The 15,246-nt window shown below is 39.3% G+C and overlaps 1 protein-coding gene across 4 annotated transcripts in view; it reads left to right on the forward strand.

Annotated features, from left to right (window-relative positions):
- macrod1 (mono-ADP ribosylhydrolase 1) overlaps positions 1 to 15,246 on the forward strand; it is a 175,420-nt gene that overhangs the window by 112,103 nt on the left and 48,071 nt on the right. For 3 of the 4 annotated variants that reach the window (XM_016670590.1, XM_016670589.1, XM_007550330.2), the window contains exon 5: positions 8,983 to 9,099. The exons of the other annotated variant lie outside the window; for it this stretch is intronic. In XM_016670590.1, coding sequence (XP_016526076.1) covers positions 8,983 to 9,099 — 117 coding nt within the window. The remainder of the gene's footprint in view (positions 1 to 8,982; positions 9,100 to 15,246) is intronic. 4 annotated transcript variants of the gene reach the window in all.

Here is a 15,246-nt window from a genome sequence, read left to right on the forward strand (position 1 = left end):
AAAATAAACAGACAAATACATAAACTCCCTGTTAAAGATCATAAAAGTGACCTAGAGGTGTAAGCATTGAACATGCCCTCAAGCACAAATCAGCGTAGCATTAAATCAGTCAAAATCAGTTTAGATTGAATTTGCTGTAATTATAAATACATAGTACCAATGTAGTGGCTGTTATTCCAATGATTAATTACTCTAAAAGTTAGTTCTTGCTTTGTTGGATTGGATGTTGGGGCCTCAAGTTGTGATATATATATATATTTATTTTTTTTTCTGTACCAGAAATTGAGAGGTTTGGTAAACACTACAATCAGTAAGATACAAAAATGGCTGGTATAATTCTTAAAAGTAGAGTATTTAAAATGCATGTGAGCAGTTTAAAGTATGGATCACTAGGTATGGGGCAGAATGTGATATTATTGGCTTTGTAAAGCAAAAAAAGAGAAGCTATAACAGACTTGGACCTTATGAGGTAAAGTTATCTAAGATTTAACTGAAGCAGACACACATAATTCAGGGAAGCCGGGAGGTCTAATGGGTGAGAGCAGTCTTGGCCCAGATCTCGTTGATAAAACTAATCACCTTATATCAGTATTGGCAAAACTAACCCAGATACAAGGGAAGGAATTCAGCTGTCTCAGTGAGGAGGGCAGCACACCATTTAGCCTCACAGCCCTCCCATTTATCATTCCTTTTAGAGAACACTTTTTCATATTTGACCCCTTTGAGTTTTATGTGTGAGTGAACTTAGTTTTCTGCAATATCAATAAAGTATTCATATCCTTCACATCCACATTTTGTCACAGAAAAGCTACAAACTTCAGTGTTTTATTGGGATTTTATGATAGACTAGCAAAGTTAATGGTGTTTGGTTGCCTTATGAATAAGTGTTTTCTTTACTTCAATGCTCCTAAATGACTTAATTGTACCTAATTGCTTTTAGAGATCATCTAATAGAAATGCAGAGTCTATTATAAGTACAGCTGTTCTCTGAAGACCTCAGAGGTTTGTTAGAGAACATTTGAGATCAAATATCAAAACCAAGGACTACAGCAGGCAGATGACGGATAACGTTATGGAGAAGTTTAGAGCAGAATTAGGTTATAAAACACTTTAAGCTTTGAACACCTTCACCTCACTTCAGGGTTACTACAAGCCACACCGAGCCATTTGCTGCGCCAAAGTAGTTTGATTGACTCATTGATTGTGCCGTGATTTATGTCACTGCAAACTCAAACAGCGTCTCAACCAAAGCAGTAGACCGGCGGAGAGCTGCTCAGTATAGAAGAGCAGTTAAAGAGTTTTAACATTTATACTTTTGAGTTTACTCTTGAGGAGCTCTAGGACCACATGTGTCAAAGTTTGCAGCTAAATTGCTGTGATCTAGCAGCAATTTAGATTGCTGCTATTGTTTCCCACCGGTCAGTTTTGAGGTGACCGGTGGGAAACAATGGAACTACATGATGTTACTTTGGCATGATGTGCATTTAACTCTGTTTGGGATTTTTTATCAATAAGCTTCTTGTATAGATACTGGTTTACATCTCCTGGCTGCATTACCTAAATCCAAAAGATTTCTACGATATAGACAGATTTGTAAATGTAGCAAAAAATAATCAGCTCATCTGATCTGTTTTTATGTTTTGGACCTGCAATACATTTTTATAAGACAAAATGAAATATCTGGGTTTAGTTGAGTTCATCGATGTTCTCCTTTGCTGAATGTTGCTGCTAACATCATCATCGGAGAGCCAACCACAACTCCTGCTTTCACGCCCACAATGGTGAGAAACAGACACTAATGGAGACTCTCCAAACTGAACTGTAACCATTTAGAGGAAGACCTGATGATGTGTAAGCGGCTTTAGAGACCTATCTCTTCTCAGAAACAGCTTTAAGATGCCACAGCATATGTGGAGTGAGATCTGGCCCAATAAGATCAAAGTAGAACATTTTACCCCATACATAAACTGCTGTGTGGCAGAAAACTACCACTGACTATAGCGGGTAGCTGGGTATGTCATCAATGTACCCGGTTTTTCTTCAGCGGGAAGGGAAGCTGGTTAGAGTTGATCTGAGTTGGATAAACATAAGCAGCTTTCACCAGGAAAACAAGATTTATCATACCGCCAGAGTTACAATGGAATGGGTAATAGCTGAGCTTTTATTCTTGCCCTAAATAGGCCCAGTCAAAGTACAGACATAAATCTAGCTGACAATACTTGATGTTTGCAGACGCTTTTCATTCATTAGTCTATCACATAAAATTACAATAAATCGCCCTGAAGATCTGGGCTGTAACATTACAAAATAGATAAAAAGGGTCACTCGATGCGTCTAGTTCAGAGAATCTTCACAGATGGTGTCAGTGATCTTCTCTCTCTTATGAATGTGTTTCTCAGTAGTGATATACTGTAGGGCCGCTCCAGAGAGAGTGGAGAAACAAACCCTTTGTCTTCTGACATTTCCAGCAGTCTGCTTCAAGCCGAAGCCTTCAGTGAACACAAGCCTTCTTTGTCGACTGTCACCACCAATAAAGTCTGCCTGGTGTTTTGCCAAAAATAGATTGCTTGGAGCCATGGAAGATGGATCCTGCTATAATTTTGACTTGTGGATTGGTGGAAAAGTTTGTTAGATGAGAGGCGTTGTAGATCCTGCATGGCTCGGTGGGAATCTGGCGTTATTTCAGCTTGTGCCGCCTCAGCATGGGAGTGGCACATCTGATTTCAGGTCAGCTCTGTGGCCCTGATTTAAGCGGATCAATTCATCAAGCTGCACAAACAATGCATTAATCAGGTTATGTGAACATGCAGGCATGAGTAGTTTATGACAGGGGTTATCAGCACTATTTGCTCAAGGGCCAATATTTTTCACAGCAGACAGTGTGGCGAACATCCTTTGATGAGCCTGTCTGTTTTACTGAATCTGTTTCACCCTGACGGTGTTGTCATGTTTCCTCTGCTCTTATTTTCCACGAAAAATGATTAAAAACACTGGAGATACACAGGGGGAATTTTCCTTTGAACATTCTGGATACATTTTCAATTTAAGTGCAGAACCTTTTATATTCAGTCTCAAACGCAGTTTACGCTTAAAATTGTCTTCAAACTCAAATATTCTCAGCTCTTCCTCAAAGCTATTTTTCTGCACTCAGATTTAATCCTTTCTGCACAAAATGTCTCCTTCTATTTCCTTATTTCTTGCACTCAAACCTCCCTGCAAAGGTTAAACCATTACCTCAGGTCTGCTCGGCGTCTTGGAGCAAAGTGGAAACCCTGCCTGGTAACCGTCCCGGCCAATAGGATCACAGCATGTCGTCGCTGCCTTCTTTTGGGGTTCTCCTGTTTTAGATTCCCTCAGTTGATTTCAGTCTTGACTTTAAATAAAAATGGCTGCTCTTGAATTCTGGTAGAATACGTCCTGCATACAAACACAACTTAAGAGAGAACAATAAAATAAAAATGGCATCAAAGTTTATGTTTGACTGCAGCAGCGCCTGAAGGAAAGCTGCATTTGTTTTGACAGAAGCCAGGACACAATAAAGATTTTTGTTTGCTTTAGAGCTTTAGGTTAATCTTCCCCAAACACAGGATGGACGTATTTTATTTTGGCCAATCCAGAAAGCTCAGACAAATAAAAAATGCACTAAAATCAGGGCTGGCAAGCCCAGTCATTTGAACCAAACAGCTTTTCAACCACATTTTCTCAGTGTTTTAATGAAACTCTGTGTCATATTTTCTGTCTTTTCAAGAGAACTCTGCTGAGGGCTGGTTTAGTCGAGCAAATGCCGTTTTTAGAAAACATTTGGTTAAACCGGCCTCAGAAGAAATTGAATTTACATTCTTTGATTTATGTTAGATGTCTCTGTAGCGTCTCTGCATGGACCAGATCCTTGTTTACAATGTAAAAGTTATTGTTTTAAATGCATCAGACACATGTTTGTTTGGAAACACAGTTAATTTTGGTATAGAATAATATGTTTTTTGTTTGTTTCTTGGCTGTAAAAATTGAATAATAACTAAACTGACAAATGGAGAAGAAAGACACTAAAAATAAGGAATTGTAAAAAAAATAAATGCACAATCAAAGGTAGATGTATCCATAAAGTACACTGAATGTTATTTTGTCTACTGTTTTACCAAGCAGGCGAGTGAAACTAGTAGATTATATATTATTTTTAAATAAATGAGGGTTTAATTCTGCCCTACTTATTTGTCTCTTTTCCCCTCTAGTGTCTCACGTTAACGTGAGAGGAATTATGTTTGGTTGGTTCATCTTTACCTTGTGTCTTGTTTAAGCTTCATTACATAAAAAGGTTCTTGATTTTAAAAATCTATGAAAAATTCAGGTTTCAGCTCCTCTTCAGCTCCTACTTGTTGAGTAATTGTTGGATTTTTTTGTAAAACAAGAATTGTGTCGGGCATCTGAAGCGTCGGCATATAAAGGCCAACTTTGTTCATGTTGAGGCCAGAACTTGCTCATGAATTTTATCTGTGCGAGAGCATAATTCATTCACTGCAGTCATAATTCTGCTCTGAGCGGTGATACAACTGACTCATTCATCAGATTGTGTGTATTCTAGGAAAAACTTAATATTTTGTGGGCTGAATTGGATGAGCTTGTGCACTGGCATCTGCCTGGGGACCAGTTTAGTATCACTGCTTCATGCTCACATAACTAAAAGATGTAATTAAAATCAAAATCTTTATCTGCATAGAAGCTGCAGTATATAACTTTTACGGAAATTAGTTAAAACTGTCACCATGTCCTGACAGTAGAATATGAGACTGATAATCTGTGAACGGATCAATCTCCTCCTCCTCCCAGAACTACTATTCCTGGTCAGAAACAACTAAACAGAGCCAGGAGCAAGATCTTTGTGCTATCAGTAAACCTTGTGTATGCGCTGCTCAATGATGGATATGCAACAATACTGTTGCAGGAAAACTATTTATACCTTCCGTCATCGGTGGATTTTCTAAATCCAAAGCATTCCTGCCAGACTCTGTTGTGTTGAACTAGCTGTAGCATAGCAGGAGGATTTGAGCAGCACGTACACAAGTATGATTGGCGGAGCTAAGTCCCTCCTCCTGCCTCTGATTGGTTGTTTCTGACCAAGATGTGTATTTATGTTGCTGACAGCAGGGGCTTGATTAATTTTACAGATTATGTCTCATCTTATATACTGTCACAAAATAATGATAGCTTTAACAAATATGTAAAAAAAAAATAAATAAAAGTTAAATACTGCAGCTTTAACATGCCTTTTTTTGTTTGCTTTTTAATGAGATTATTCCAGTGAATAATGTCCAGTTGGAGCTGGTATACTCTGATAAACCATTGCTCAGTAATACGTTCATCTACTGTGTGTGTGTGTGTGTGTGTGTCTGTCTGTGCGCGCGCGTGCGTGTGGGTGTGTGTTACTTTAACCGGAAAAAAAACAAAAGTGTGCTTAATTCCCTTTTATTTTACTTTTGTCTCTGCTTTTCGTGTATTTTCCTCTCCCTCCCAGCTGAATATTCTTACATCTGCTGCTTGCCCTCATCTCTCCCTCTCTCCCTCTTATCACACTTGTTCTGTTTCACAGTCGGGCTGCGTCAAAGTTGCCGTGTCCAAATACACACAGAAACCCACAGAAAACTCAGCCTGAGAAGTTACACACTCTCATCGACATGTAGTGTTTCACACACACACACACACACATCGGAGCTTGTTTTGGTGGACCCTGAGGAGGGTAGCCAGTGTTCAGAGCTCGTCTGTCACGCCCCCGCTCCTGTGCTTCGCTCACTGTGCAGCCTTAGTTTGACACGGCACAGCATGACAAGGCACACCACGGCTCGGCACTGCATGCAAGATGCCAACTTAACACAATAACGTTGAGATAACATCAGACCCCTGCCTGGAGCTACTCGCACACCGCTGTAACAGCTGGTCTGTATACAGTCAGACGGAGACGAGCACCGCGGGCCGACATGCTGAGCTGTGACATATGGATGGGTGTTACAGGACTATTTTCACCAAGAGCTGACAAGTTTCCCAATGCAGTGACAGCACAGCTACTGACAGATGTGTTTTATTCTTGGCTAATTACGAATTGTTTACACCACACTCTGACTTTAGATCTTTTTCAGCACAAAAGCAGAGTCTTTAACATCTTGGCACAGAGCAGATGCTGCGGATGATTAAAAAACACTGGATGGCTGGTTAACTTTTTGATGCAATTTAAAGTCAATCCAATGCAAACAGTTTACAGAACTAACCTCTGTGTTGCAATTTAACAACACAGCAGAGGTGACATGTTGTAACCTCACTGGTCAGTGATTAAGGCTGAACGGACACTTCACAGTAACACTGATGGCTGCTGAGGAGTTGAGAGAGATAAAAGCTGCAACATGTTTGACTTGTCGTTCTCCTGCCACCTGCTACGGTGGCTCAGGAGGTTAAAGTTCATTCTGTAGTGGATGGGTTGTCGGTTCGAGCTCCATCTCTGTTGTTGTCCTTGGGCAGGACATTTTACCCACCTTGCCTTCTGGTCAGAGAGCTACAAGTAATGCTATGCTGTAGCTTACCACCATCAGCGTGTGGATGACTGAATGCAGTGTGAAGCGTTTTCCAGAGATCTGCCAGTGAAACCTTCATTTGATCCATGTGTGTTGAAGTGAGGAATGAACAAAAGCATGCAGGATACCTGTCCTCCAGGGCCGACTTTGGACAGCTCTACAGAAACCCAGACATCGACTGTGGCTACGTTCACACAGCAGGCAAATGCAACCCAAATCTGATTACAGATTTTTGTTTTTTGTCCATATCTGACTTTTTCATGGATGTCTGAAAAAATCTGAATATGCGTACGATTGTTTTAAAGCAGTCTGAACGGTCATGTCACATTTTTTTTCCAAGTCTTACATGATCGATACGAGACATTCTGCCTCAGAAGAATCCAGATGCAGCCAATACAGACATAAACAATGGCTGAAAATTTTTAACTGTGAAAGAAGTGCGTGTCAGCGAAGTGTGTTATATCACAATCCCACCACTTTTCTACACAAGCTAATACTCCATAGAAGGTCATCACTATTAGTTATAACTTCTTTCATCTTGTTTAGATTTTGTGGCAGTGCTGTTGGCTCTCAATAACATTAATATTGATCCATAGATGCCAACGTCCATTGTAACTTCTGTAAACAATTTGCTGCTGTGCGACATCTGCGGGGATTTTTTTTTATGCCCTTGCAGGTTGCTTTGGAGTCGTTAACTGATTTATTGAATATAAACAACCACACGAGAAAAATCTGAATTGAGCGTTTAGACCTGCTGTGTGAACGTAGCAATCCTTCGTACTAATAATGCACGTGGTGACAGTGGACAGGAAACACTCCTTTCCAGGCTTTAATTTCCAACACTGGGTTTTATTTTACTTTCTACAAAACCATGAATTGAAAATCTAACGGAAAACTAAAACAGTCGACTTGAACTGCAGATGACAATAAGATATTTTCTCAAGCAAATAGGTCAGAATTTGAAGTGCAATAAATTGGGTTGTTACCACTTTAAAGTTGTTTCAAACACTGGGATAGGAATGGTTTAAAATACAGAGAAGCCACCAGTCCTCCACAGAGCTACCTAACTACAGTAGGTTTGATTCCCAGCACATCGATTTCTCTGGCTGCCTGGCAGAGATAACAGCAAGCAGTGCTTCAAAATCCTAAAAAAAATATAAGAATAATAAAAAATTGTTCAGAAGTTTGTGAATGTATTCTGGAATTGTCTTTTGGAAGGTGGTTTGTTGTGATGTTTCTGTGTTTAGAACAAGATTTTTGTGTCAACCAGTGAAGCTGTCGTCTGTTTTCATATTTGGTTTTCAGTCTTCCCTTTATCCAAAATATCAATATTACCTTTCTTACTGCTGCTTCAGTCATGTGAAACTGCTAAAAAAGTCATCCTTCAATCAGTTGTTTCCAATTTTGATAAAGCAAATGTTATGAAAACAAGTCATTTAGAACATTTTTAATAAATTGCTAGTGCTCTTGCTGCAGGAGTGGTCTCCCCCCCTACCCTCTTTTTTTTTTAACTAAACAAACGGCCTGAAACACAATTTTCCAAGGACATCATTTCCAGGCTCTTTCATCCCTCAATTTCCTTTCATCTCTGCTCTGCTGAGGACACAAAACACACAAAAATACTGCAGAGGTTCCTCATTATGCTGAGTTAGAAAAACATTACGAATCAAATTGGATTCTGCAATATTTTCAGCACTGTGTTCAATTGTGATTGCTACTTATACACAGTCTGAGCACAAGCCAATCATATCACAGGACGATTTGCGTTAATTAAAAGAGTTGGTAAAACTTAGCGAGTTTTAATCACTAAATAACTAAAAAAAATTGTTAAATGGATGGGTAAATATTGGATCTATATGTGAGAACTTAGATGATAAAACTGCTTAGTCCAAGCCTGTGAGAGTATTGACTTTAGAGGATACAAGGAATTCAACTTCCAACTTGAAGCGTAATTGGCTCTGCTGCAAAATTGCTTTTGCTGCTTCATTGCCCTTCTGGAAATGAACACAGTCACGGCCTTTAGATGTGGCGGGGATCAGAAATAGACGCTCATTTCTAAGTGTTATGTAGATTTATGATAATTTAATTAATAATGGCTAATTGACCAAAAACTCGGATCAGCTGAGTCTTTAATAACACATTAAATCCAGTAATTACCGAAGGCAGGAGCCCTGAAATCCATTAAAGACCCTCGCGTACAAGGAGCGATGTGGTTCGACTTGAGCAGGAGTCTTTAGATGACACAGATTCCCAGCCATCCCAACAAATGCACACATCATCCAGGTCCAATTCCCACTAAGCAGGGGCTCCGGTGAACATGCCCGCTGGACTTGAAACAAAGGTTGAGCTCCTGTAAGCAGTCAGATTTCAGCGGATTCACAGAAGCAGACCAGCTGCCTGAGTCTCCCATTGTCTGTGTTTGCAGTGGACGGAGCCATCCACCGGGCTGCGGGTCCGCTGCTCAAGAACGAGTGCGCTTCGCTCCACGGCTGCGAGACGGGGGAGGCCAAGATCACCTGTGGCTACGGCCTCCCGGCAAAGTGTGAGTGTAAAGTGTCATGCGTGTTTGCGTAGCTCTCAGCAGCTTAGGTGAGGCGGCTCGGTGTGGTGCTGCTGGACCGCATCCAGGTGTGAATGTGTGGGAAAGGGTGACAATGATGCAAGGTGGCTGCAGCAGAGGGGAATCTGCACTGTTCAATTTCCTGTAAAGACGCAAGAAGAGCAGAGAATGTTTTCAGAAAGCACAGTTTAGGTTTTATTTAATGCCGAAATTAGGCTTGAGATTCATATTGTATGATTAATCTGAGTTAAAATATCACAGTGTCATTATAGTTTACACAAAATGTAAACCAATATGGTCAAATTTATTTTATTTATTCATTTTTTACAAGAATTATTATTCCATGTTTTAGCTTTCACAGCTATAATAATGTTTATTTGTTGTAATTATTTATAATTTTTAACATTATAATTTAAAAACAGCTTTTAAGATCCTGATATATTAACATTTTGTTTTGCTCTTTATCGTGTAATTGTAGCAATCTAATGTTATCTGTTCAGCTAGCTGGGCTATCTGCTCCGGCAGAAGCTTATTGATGATTGTCGCTGTATAACTGTAGTAAAACTATAACTTTGTTCAACACTTTAATGAACTGGGCAATCTTAACTAATCTTTCTCTGGACCAAAGGGGTGAATTGAGACCCAATTAGGACAAACTTTAGTCTTATTATCCTGAGAAGAATCAACCCAGACTTTTTTCTTCAAATATAACAATATAAACTGGAAGCTGAGCTCAAACCTCTAAACTGCACCAGGTTTCTGTTGTCACTTCATGTGAGTCTGACAGGAAAATATTAAGCCAAATTATTAGAAAGATTGAAATGATACAGAACTGCTGCTGAATTCATCTACATGGACCAGATCCTTGTTTACAATGTAAAATATATTATTTTATATGCATCTGATCCATGTTTGTTTGGAAACACAATTTATTTTGGTATAAAATAATATTTTAGTGGTAAAAAAAAGTCAAACAGAGAATGAAGCTGCAGGTTTCTCTGTGATCAGTTAAGTATCAAAACTAGCAGCACTGATATTACCTTCTTTTTGTTTTAGTTAGCAAGTTTAAACAGAAACATTAAAGAAGGAAACCAAACCTTTAAGAGAGCTACAATTAAAAAAGCAACATTAAGGGCAACATTTCTGTCAAAATTTCACTTAATTAGCTAAAAATGAGCTTTGAGCCATTTAAGTGCAGACAGCAGGTGAGAATCAAACCGATGTAAGTGAGCTGGCAGTTTCCTTTTTGAGTAGGATAACTGTTTCACAGAATGTTGTTAAAAAACTGTTTCATAAGAAGGAATAACGAGAACAGGTCCTGAACCGTGAACATGAATAATTCAGTTTTAATGATGTGAACAGAACCTGGAACTGGTTCCTGATTGCGAGGAACTGGCACAAAACTGGTGTTGCTTCTTCAGTTTTCACACCATCTCTACCGTTTTCTTATTATTTATTTATTCTTTATCATCTGAAATGTTTCCAAACAGATTAAACTGTTTTTGCTGTAAGTGGGGACGAAGTGTAGCAGCCTTCTTTCAGTGAGCTGACCAGCAGTGCACAGCAGCAGGTGTGGGATGGGCTCCATCCAGATGATTGCTTTAACCTGCTGTTTAAACTCACTTTAAAGGGTAAAGCTGGTAAGATAGAAAATATTTGTGTTTAAAAGTAAAACAGTTTAAAATGTTGGCGTCGCTTCATGCTTCGAACGTCTCGTCTTCTCCTAGATACATTTCAAAGTGTTTTTCTTTACAGTTGAAGTGGATCATTTTCAGCACCAGCAGGCTGTGGTACATTTACCACAGTAACACTCTCTGTCCATTTGTATCTCAGTAAATGGCTCTCAAAATAGATATGAATGGCAACTCTCCAAAGTGTGTAGAAAATGATACAAGTGAAGCATCTACATGATAGTAAATATTTTACCTGGTGTTTTAGTGAAAGAGGAAACGTCTCTTTCAATTTTCCTTATGGGACTGCAAATAGGAAAAGTTTTAGTCTTAAAAAACTGTCAAATATAATATTTATCTCTCCTTTTAGGTGCTGATTGAAAATGCTGGCGTCCCCGTTGGGTTTTGTGTTGCTCACCCTTAAATATTTGGTCACTGAATATTCAAGAATTAATATTATAAGCGTCTATTTTGCCAATCAGACTTGCTTAAAGGCTCCTTTAAATTACATTTCATTTAGATTAAATTAAAGACAGATAATCAAATTATCAATGTTTAAATCAATTGAATTATATCTTTAAACAATTACATAATCCACAATCCAGTCACTGGACCAACTTGACATCTTGTTTGTTTGCAAATCTTAAAACTACATGATATAAAATGTTTAAATATCATCAATAAAACATCTTTAAGGTAAGGCAACTTTATTTATGCAGCAGACTTTCAGCAGCAAGGCAGTTCAAAGTGCTTTACATGAACTGGAAGGAAATACAAACAAAACAATAAACCAAAGGAAAGAGCAAAAAGGTGTTGGTTCTCCATGTTTGGTAAGGTTAGTGAACTAAATGTTAAAAGAAAAGGGAGTCATGTCCTAATGAAACTTATATTTTCAATAAAACCATTGTAATCCCCATTGTGATTTAAGTGAACCCTACAATGCTTGCTGCTAACATGCACCCAGCAGCTGGTTTATCTATATTTCATCAGAATGGAGGCATCTTGGTACAACTATCTCAGTAAAATGGCTGAACTGCTGATCAAATGGAACAACTAAATTCAGTACAATCAGACCAATAAAGAGACGCTTAAAAACTGCTGTGTTTTACAGACTCTCTCTCTGAGTTGCTGTAAATATTTGATGCTGAGGACATAAAACAGAAGTAGCCTAAGAGAATAGCCATGTTCGTAGATCACGTTCAGTTAAATTGCGCCTCTCAGAGGTTTTGGCTCAATAGCAAAGGAGAAATGATCCACTGCAATAAGAAATGTATTAATAATTTAGCCAATTAAATCATTATCTTACCATTTTCATTCCTCAGAAAATTACTGATAGTTCTGCTATTATGCGGCTACAAAACTTGTTTTGTTAAGTCTTATAATCTAGACTTAAGTTGCTTGTGTTTGCTTTAGGTAGATCCATCCATTAATTGTTTATATCTTGAAGGATCAAAGGGGAACTTTTGACATGATCCAGTTAATCTACCGGATCATTTTAGGACTGGAGGAAGTTGGAGTACCCAGAGAGAACCCAGGGCTTCACCGAGAGAACGAAGCCCTGGGATAAGTCGAAAACAAAAACAGAGAAAAACAGTCATCTGGAGCCAGACATGAGTTCATCCAACAAATCAAATATTTCTTTAAAGGAGGGATTTTATACAAAACCAACTTTTTTGAGCAGAGAGGAGAAGCACTCCATTCTGTTTCCACATTGAAATCAAGTCATGCATGTGGAAAGCTGTTGCTGATCCCAATCTGGATTACAAAACAGGATGTAAAAATAATGTAAATATAACTTTTGATGCAGCTTTATGTTTTGTTTCCTTACATTATAAAAGCTGCTAAACAATTAAGAGTTTTTATAATTGTTTAATTAAACTCTTTCCTTTCTTTAATGCTGCGGAAAGATTTCCCATTAAATATCAGGAAGGTAAAAATAACTTCTAGCTTGCCAATTTGTGTTAAAATGTCAATAAAATAAACTTTGTTTTTTAATTCAGAGGAATATAGTTCATCTTTTGAAGTAGTTCTTGTTAACTTGTTTAGCTCTGACTCAGAGTTGAACCAGAGGACAGAGTGATCTCCATCAGGAGCAGCAATAAGGTTCAGTCAAATTTTCGTATGCCTAATTTAGACTTTTGTAGTAGAAATCAGCGAGAACTGATCCCGTATCAGCTTAAAGAAGAGCGCCCCATTTCTCATTTGCAGTTCAAATTGAATTGTAGGATAGGAAGAGGGGGAGGGCCAGTGTTGGATCACTCTAGAAATGTGATTCGGCTTTATTGTAATATTTTACCCCTGCTTCACAGTGAGTGGTAGTTTTAACATGCAGCAACGGCATCAAGCCTTTTACTCCTCATAAAAAAAATTTAAAAAAAAAATGACAAAAAAACCCAAACAATAAATAGTGATAAGGATATCAGCCATTTAGACTCTGAATAGCAGGATTATTTTTCCTAATTAGACACTGAAAGCAGAAGTGCGCTGATTCTCATCTCAGACTTCAAAGTTTGTTTCACAGCTTCAGGGCAGTGCTGCTTAGTATGTAGAGAAAATTCAATAAAACCATTTGTGGCTTCAGAGAGCTGCACAAAATCTGATAAAATCACCCCGAATAATGACATCACTTGAGTCAGCATTAGATGCAGCAGACGAGGAAAAAAAACTCAACTGAGGGATTGTAAAGAATAATGGCGCTAATAGGTATTGCAATAATGCGGAAGCCAAGTTTGTTCAGTGTTATGGCCACCCAGGTGTGTGTGTGTGTGTGTGTTTGCGTGTGTGCGTGTGTGTGTGTGTGTGTGTAGGTATGAGTGCAGCGGAGATGAAAGCAACAAGGAAGCTGTGTAATATCAGCGTCTGGTCCCATGGAGAGTTTATATTCACAGTAGAGGAGACAAAAAAGAGCGAGAGAATCGCTGATAAAGGCGAGCTTAAGGCAGAAAGGAGAACATGAGTAGAAGTGAGAGATAAGGGGGAAGCGGTGCAGAGGAGAAACGAAGCAGCAGCAGCATCGTGGGGGAGAGCAGGGATGAGAGGGAAGCTGAATACAGGGGGGAATTATGGGGAGATGGGTTCTTACACTTCCTGTTCCTCTTTGTTGGTTAGCTTGTGTAACTTTGAGAGACTTAGCTGTAGTTTGTGTGTCTGTGAAATGATGCTGCTGCTGCTGCTGCTGCTGCTGCTGCTGCTGCTGCTGCTGATCACTGTGCGCCTTTGTCTGGCTCCAGTCTGCTGCTTCAGCGTGTGCATGTTGCGCGTACAGTAAGGATGGCGGCGTATCAGTGGAGACGGAGAGAGCAGCCTGTCAGGTCCTATCACTCTGGTACCTGTAACTCTGTCAGCATGAGATCTGGATGAGTGACAGCTTTCTGACTCACCGACTGACTGCGTGTGGGTGTCTGCACGAGCCTCTCTGCAGCGCGCTCATGTGTGCACGACCATTACCCAGCATGTGGCGTGAAGGCTGGCTCTCCCTCCTAGCAGACAAAATATTAAGTCCCGAGAATAATTCAACATCCGTCTGCTTCAGTGCTTAAACACTCACAACAGGGCTTGATTACCTCTCTGCAGGTGGGGGGAGAGAAAGGCAAGACAGCAGCAAGAGAAGGAGGGATAACAAAGCTAGCAAGAAAACCAAAGCGTGAGCGAGGCAGAGCCCTGGAAAAGGGCGAGAAATGAAATGAAACTCGACAGGAGAGGGGTGGATTGGCTGAGAGACGGGTCCAATCTCATGGACCGGCACTTTGATCTTGATTTGTACGGGCTTGCCACCAGATGTTGGATTTCAAGAGCATGTGACTCACCAGTTGCCAGATATCCAGGGGACGAGCTGTCAGCCCTCCACACAGACCGTCCATGAAGATCCTGCCGCCACTTAGCCAGCAGCATCACTTTATCGTAACCTAGCAACACCCAAAGTTCGCATGCGGGTCGGGATGTTTACAAATGACAGCTCAAACATATCAGCTGCACCCATTTGTGTTTTAAACAACATAAACAGCTGCTTCTTGAAATGTATAATCAGTAATTCAAAAGGGAAAACTGCTAAATCACACAGAGGGATATATTTCAGAGCTTATATAAGATTAGTTTGACATTTGTAACTTAAATGAAAATGCAGTTTATTTATATAGCACCAATTTACAACACATGCAATCAACAAAAAAATCATTTCAATTCAGTCATACATGCATTCCAATTGATCCGAGTTATCAAACAAGCTTATTATTCAAATTAGTTTAATAAGTTTAGATCTAAGGAAACGTTTTTCTGCAACAGCAGATTGCATCGAGTCTTCAACTTGCAGTATTAAAGTACATTTACTGTACTAGGCAGTCTTATTTTATTGGCCTTATCTGTCAGTTTAACTTTATGAAAAAAACAAAATGTTGGGTTTTATTGGCTTTAAGCCATAATAATCAGAATTTTATAGAAATATAATCAGCTTAAAATCTAT

The sequence above is a fragment of the Poecilia formosa genome, unplaced genomic scaffold (assembly GCF_000485575.1).
Source record: "Poecilia formosa unplaced genomic scaffold, Poecilia_formosa-5.1.2 Scaffold35, whole genome shotgun sequence".
Classification (NCBI taxonomy): domain Eukaryota; kingdom Metazoa; phylum Chordata; class Actinopteri; order Cyprinodontiformes; family Poeciliidae; genus Poecilia; species Poecilia formosa.